The following is a 7,039-nucleotide window of genomic DNA, read 5'->3' on the forward strand; positions in this document are numbered from 1 at the left end:
CCAGCACTGCTGGGAAAGAGACTGTGAGAGACTGTTGGCTGAGGGACGGTGGGCTGGGAGAGAGACTGAGCATTTTTCCTGAACTTGAATTGTAGCCTGTGGTGCTTCCCTAATAAACCCCATAATCTATGAGCTCTGTGTGGCCACTGCAGTGAATTATCGAACCCAGGAGAGAGGTGGTGGGTGCTTTGGGGGGAACAGTTGGAGAAAGGGCTGGAGAGAGGCAGCATGTCTGGCCTTGTAGGAATAGGCCTTGGGTTACTGCTGATAATTCTGTCTTCCTCTTGTAGGGTTAGAGGAGGTTGGAACTTGTGGCCTCCTTGCCGTTTTTGCAGGCACTATGCCAGCGGGGATCTCAGAATGCTCCCTAGAAGAGAAAATGGCCAGACTTCATCTTTCATACTTTGGTCTTGCTGTAAGAAGGGACTAGTCTCTGGAAAAAGATATCACACTGTGTAAAGGGAAGAGTCAGTGAAAGAGGGGAAGACCATCAATGAGATGGACTGACACAGTGGCTACAACAATTAGCTGAAGCACAGCAAAGATTGTGAGGGTAGCACAGGGCTGGGCAGTGTTTTATTCTGTTGTACATAGGGTCACTATGAGTTGAAACTGACTGGACAGCACTTGACAACAACAAGGGAAAGCAGAATAAGCTATTCATGGTCTTTAACAGAACATTAACAGTAATTTAAACAGGCTTCAAATATCTATTAACCAAATTCTAAAAATGTGAGAGATAATGTACAAATGAGATAAGGTCAGGAAACACAGCAGTGATGTCACAGGTTGTGTTTACAAGGAATAATGATGATCAATTTTGGTAATCAAAAACCGATTTTAATTATCACTCGATAATATAATCATACAGAATATATGACAATGTTACCATGCAGAAATAACACCCAAGGATTTTAAAATCAATCATTAGATTATCTTGAAAAAGTATATATTTCATCTAAAATATTTTGTTTTCAAATAAAAATATATACTAAATGTACTATTTAGGGCTTCTATTACAGTGTTCACACGTTTCGTCATGTTTGACAATGTAACTTACTAAAATTTATACTTTTGTGAAAGACATAGAAAATATATATTAAGATATAGAAACTTACTTTAAAAAAAAACTTATTCTTTAAAAGCTCACAGTCCAACAATGGGGTAAAATTGAGTGGGGAATTAAGTTATGGTAATTTAAATATGTAAACACTGTACTAACTTGTTCTTTAAATTAAGAACAATAAACACAAACTGTTTATATATAAGGACAATTTGGATTTTTTTTTCATGGTTTGTGCAGTAAAGAGAAAGAAGAGTACAGAATCACTGGTGGGGGGGTGGATACAAGGATACCAAAAGAGAGATGCATACAAATAAGATGATAGCAGTCTCCTATGAAACATCTCCATTGAGTAGTTTTTCAGGGCATTAGTATTAATGGCTTATGTTTTCCTATAGCTTTATAATTATAAAAAATAAATCAAAATATTGCCTACCAAAAGTTGTTCCACAAGCCAAATGAAACTAGGATTTGGTCAGTGAACTAGTGAATCTCTACCGCAGTGCCAGAAATCAAAACAGAAACTTTGATCCTTTTGGAAAAAAAAAAATCAGTACCAATGCCTGAACTAGATTATTAAAAATGTTTAATTATGATGATTGATAACATATAAAATATATAAAGTTGTGTTATACAAGAAACAAGGAAAAAAGTAAGCTTTTCTAAGAAATACTTATTAGTCTGGGTGTTGGAGCTAATTTTTTTTTTTTTAATCTCTATACATGACTTAACAGAATTTCACAATGTTTCTGTTCTCCATGTCCTCTTCTACAATTTAGTGAGATATCTGTAGAAAGATACTAATTTCTTAATAAATTTACTTTGTTGTAATATATGACAAAAAAGTTTGCAATTAATTAACATCTTAGATTCTTTAAAATTCATTTTCCATAAAAACCTGTGATATCTTTCATCCCCTTTTCCCTTTCCTTTCTCCTCCACATTCCCTAACATAGAATAGGGACAGAGCATTAACTATGCTTAACAGATAAAACAAATGAAAAGCAAAATATTTACTTAATATTATCCATACATCTCCTGGTTCAAGACAACTTCCATAATATGCTACAGCTATTAAAAAAAAAACAGACTAAATACACAAACAAATGGCTTTAGTTTATCAGCAAAGGCTATATATTATAACTTATTCTTAAGGTTTTTGTTTATATTACTCTAAACATATTCAGTAACAAACTTTCCACTGCACTTACATTCCAGTCGATATTTGCAAAGAAAAGATGTCGCTTGATTTCCTCAACTCCTTTTGAACCTACAAAAATGGAAGGCATTTTCTAATGATTTTTTATATCTTGCTATCTACCATCCAGGCTGTTGTCTGTAAACAGTAGTATATACATTTATACACCAATATATATATACATTGAAAGTTCATTGCAATGAAAATTCTGATTCCTTATCTTTCATTTTATTAATAGGTTCTTTCACTTTATTATGATAAAAATAACTGATGATCACATTGAATTACTTAGGTCATAAAATACTGAAGTGCCTTGCTAATAAAACCAAAATTATGTTCAATATAACATTCTAATTTAAGTACATTTTCTATTCTTCTTATTCTATATTTATGGCCTTATATTTACATGTCAAATTATGAAGTACAGAGAAATAAACTGATCCTGAAATTTTAACACAAGTATATAAATAGGATTACATCTGGATCTGGGCAAAAGCTATCAGAAAGTGGTCAAAGAGTGAGTAGTACTGGACATGTAATACTTATCTTGAAGAATACAGTGAGGGAGAAAATAGCTACTTTCAAATATCTAAAATGATTACCTATAAAAAGGAAAATTCTGTGAATTCTTTCAAAAATGTCATCCTTACATAAAACACATAATGTTACAATGAAACAAGTTTCAATTAGGCCACTCCATTTCTTAAATCGTGTACATAACAGTTTATTCTTTCAGGAATCTTTTCATACACAATTGCAAAATTCTATATATAAATTAATATAAGCAGTAAATGAACTTAAAAAAATCTGAAAATATAAAGGTATAATTATCCCCCAAATTATTCAGTACATCATTATAAAAGATGAGACAAGTAACTATACCCAATCTATTTGCTGGATTCCTTTTGAATAACATCCTTAGAAGACTTTGTGCTTCAGCACTAAGAAACTGAGGCATTCCAAGTTTTGCTCTGAAAAAAGAGGATTTTAGAAAATTTCACTTAAATACACTAGCTACACTTCTAAGTTAAAAAAATAATAATAAAGAGGGTGGTGCAGTAGTTAAAGCATTTAGAAACTAACAAAAAGGTCAGCAGTTGAAACCCACCAGCCACTCCATGGAAGAAAGAATAGGCAGTCTGCTGCTATGAAGATTTACAGCCTTGGAAACCCTATAGGGTCACAATGAGTTGGGATTGCCTAGATGGTAAAGGATTTGGGTTTTTTGTTTGTTTGTTTGTTTGTTTTTTAAATGGTAGGAGGAAGTGCCAAGAGAATGTGAAAAATACTCTTTTGTGTTGATTTATAATCACATTAAGTTTCTTAAAACTGAAAATAAGGATTTTTTTTCCCCAAAAGAAAAAGATACTCTTTATACTTACTTCAGTATCATATTCATGGTTTCATTCCTGTCTTTGCCTTGAAATGGCAGAGTACCAGTAAGCATTTCAAACTAAAACAAAAATATAACCATAACAGTCCATTTAGCACAACTTATATAATAAAATGTTTTAGAAAAAAATTAGACTTCATATATTATTATCAAATCATGCACGATCTATATGATAATATGTCAAAATGAGACCAGAAAACTAGGTCATGTAAGGGAATACACGTCTAGTTCACCACTGTGTAAGTTAGTTTTACTCAGCTACACAGATGAGTTTTAACAAATGTAACCAACCAATTTTTTCAGTTCTATCTAATTTTGATCAGTTCCCATATCCAAAGTAATTTGCAAACAGACACAAGATATTTTTCTTTTAAGATGTGATTTTAAGGCAAACATTTAACAATAAAAGAAAAGGAAAAACAAGCACCCAACAATTCCAAGTTCACACATGCCCAAGATGGATTTAACCATTCTAACTCCCCTAAAATCAGAAACCAAAAAAAGAGAGGTGAAAGAAGCTGTGAAACATACATATACCAAAAAACTAAGGCCAATACCTTTAAAAAGGGAAATACTGTGACAGTTGTATACAGTTAAAGGAAAAAAATTTCCATAAGAGATTTATTTGCAATGTAAAACATGAAATAGTGGGATATATATGATTAGGTATAAAAATGAAGATCATTACACTTCATTAAAGAGAAAAATTTTTATCTGTAATATTTAATTCTGAAAATTAAAATTCAATAAAGGCTTTGGCCTCAGTCCTCCACTTACTATCTGAACTCACAACCTTAGTTAGTTTACCCATTCAACTCTTTCCTACTCCCTGAAGACTCCTAATCTGCTCTTCTAACCTCAGACTCTCTCAAGCTTTAGTTTCCCATTTAAAACCTACAGTAATGGTCTCAACTGGGGAATAGAAGAGTAGGTATGGGAAAGTGAAAGAAGACGACGGGAAGTATTAGTGTATTGGAATCAATCTCTGTCAAGTTCCACTCCCCGTCCTTTCTCCCCAAAAAACCATGAGTAATGGGTTCTCCACTGGAAAGCAAGGGGAGGGGTGGCAAGGAAAGGAAAAAGAAGGGAAAGGTGGTGTATTGGAACCACAACTCCCACAAAGAAACTCAAGGTTGGGTAACTGAGTGGGAGAAATGTATGTTTTTTCAAAGATCTCCAAATGATTCTGATTATTAGTTCACTGGTCCTCCTAATTTATAACCACAACAGGAGATAACCACTAACCAACAATATTACTTCTTGCATAACCTTAAAGTTAATATGCTAAAAAATCATTTCTTTCCCCACTTCTAAAACCACCTATCCTTCCCAGCTATTTCTCTCTTAATTTACCAATCTTTTAATCCTCCACAGTTCATAAACTTTACCAATTAAACCAGTTGCCATTGATTCTGACTCATGTGGATCCCATCTGTGATGGACTACAACTGTGCTCCATAAGGTTTTCAATGACCGATTTTTTTTTTCAGTTGTTATTGTGATTTTGGTGAAAGTTTACTGAACAAATTGTTCTTTCCATTCAACAATTCATACACATTTTGTATGTGACATTGACTGTAATCCTGTAATCCTCACAATGTAACAGCACTCTTTTCACTTCCTGACTGTGTTTATCATTTCCATTCATTCTTCTTTCCTGCCTAGACAAATGCTATTCTTTTGATATTGTATGGTCAATTGTTCTAAGGAGTGTTTACCTCCCTGATGATATTATTCACATTTTAAGTCTGTCAGTCATTTGGCTGAAAGTTGATACACGGGGGTGAGTTCAGTTCCAGGCTTGAAGGTGTCTAAGGGCCATAGACTCAGGGGTTCCAACAGTCTGTATCATCAGATCAGTAAGTCTGGTGTTTTTTACGATTTTAAGTTTTGTTCCTCATTTTTCTCCCTCTGTATCCAGGACCACATATTGTGATCCTTTTCACGGCTGTCAGCAGTCATAACCAGTCACCATCTACTCTTTGGGTCTTAGGGTTATAGAGGCTATGTTCACGTGGTCCATTAGTCCTTTGGACTATTTCCTTGCATCTTTGATTTTCCTCATTCTTCTTTGCTCCGGACAGGGAAAGAACAATGGTTGTACCTTTGGCGGTTGCTTATAATCTTTTAAGACCCCAGACCCTACTCATTAAAATAGGATGTAGAACATTGTCTTTGGGGTTTATGTTATGGCAATTGACTTTGGTGTCCCCTAAGACTATGGTCCTAAGCCCCAAACCTAGCGACTGATTTCCTCAAGGTATTTGGTTATGGCTAAAAAGATTCCACAATGTTCCCTGTACACTTTACTGTATTCATGGATATATTTGCAGTACAGGCAAATATGTACGTAGAAATAGCCTCTGTCAAATCTATCTATATTTGTGAGTATAGTCCCATTCACCTTGCCAGCTCTATTTATATTGAGTGTCTATATATCCACTCGTAGATTATTTTTACTACTGTTATTGCAAGATTCGGTATGTAATAATATTTACATGTATTGCCTTTATCTCTTTTGCACCACCCAGTGTCATCTTCTTCCTTGATCATTTCTGCTGATATCCCCCTTATTGTACATTGCTTTTCCCTTCACCCAAATTAATAGGTATCTTTGATCTAGTCAAGTAGTCAAGTGACGTTCCCTCTCTCCCCTTCCCAACTTTGGTAACCTTCAAAAATGTTTCTTTTGGCAGGATACAAGATCAACATCCAAAAATCAGTTGTATTCCTCTACACCAGCAAAGAGATTGCTGAAAAAAATAATAAGGAAATCAATACCATTTACAATAGCTACCAAAAAAATTAAATACTGGGGAATAAATCTTCCCAGGGACACAAAAGATCTATACAAAGAAAACTATAAAAACTACTTCAAGAAACCATAAGAGATCTACATAAATGGAAGAACATACCATACTCATGGATATGAAGATTGAACATTGTGAAAATGTCAGTTCTACCCAAAGCAATTTATACATTCAATGCAATCCCAATCCAGATTCCATCAACATTTTTTGAGGATATGGAAAAACCAATCAATAACTTTATGTAGAAAGGAAAGAGAGCTCAGATAAGCAAAGCACTACTGAAGAAGAAGAACAAAGTAGGAGGTCTCAGACTGCCGGATCTCAAAACCTACTATACAACCACAGTAGTCAAAACTGCCTGGTACTGGAACAATGACAGACACATAGACCAATGGAATAGAATTGAGAACCCAGAAATAGATCCATCGACCTATGGTCAGCTTATCTTTGACAAAGGGCCTAAATCCATTAAATGAGGAAGAAAATGTTTGTTTAATAAATGGTGCTAGCAAAATTTAATATCCATCTGCAGAAAAATGAAACAAGATCTGTACCTCACACCATACACAAAAACT

General features: G+C 34.2%; 1 protein-coding gene across 1 annotated transcript in view; it reads right to left on the reverse strand.

The window, feature by feature from the left end:
• Positions 1-7,039, reverse strand: part of LOC103212632 (ribosomal protein S6 kinase alpha-6-like) — a gene marked incomplete at its 3' end in the record, with an annotated part of 321,101 nt that overhangs the window by 88,498 nt on the left and 225,564 nt on the right. The window contains exons 9-11 of the mRNA XM_007958609.1: positions 3,644-3,714; positions 3,144-3,232; positions 2,275-2,333 (exon numbers count right to left, since the gene is read on the reverse strand). Of these exons, the coding sequence (XP_007956800.1) occupies positions 2,275-2,333; positions 3,144-3,232; positions 3,644-3,714 (219 nt within the window). The remainder of the gene's footprint in view (positions 1-2,274; positions 2,334-3,143; positions 3,233-3,643; positions 3,715-7,039) is intronic.

The sequence above is a fragment of the Orycteropus afer genome, unplaced genomic scaffold (genome assembly GCF_000298275.1).
Source record: "Orycteropus afer afer isolate SDZICR_OR568_19922 unplaced genomic scaffold, OryAfe1.0 scaffold01043, whole genome shotgun sequence".
In the NCBI taxonomy this organism is placed as follows: domain Eukaryota; kingdom Metazoa; phylum Chordata; class Mammalia; order Tubulidentata; family Orycteropodidae; genus Orycteropus; species Orycteropus afer.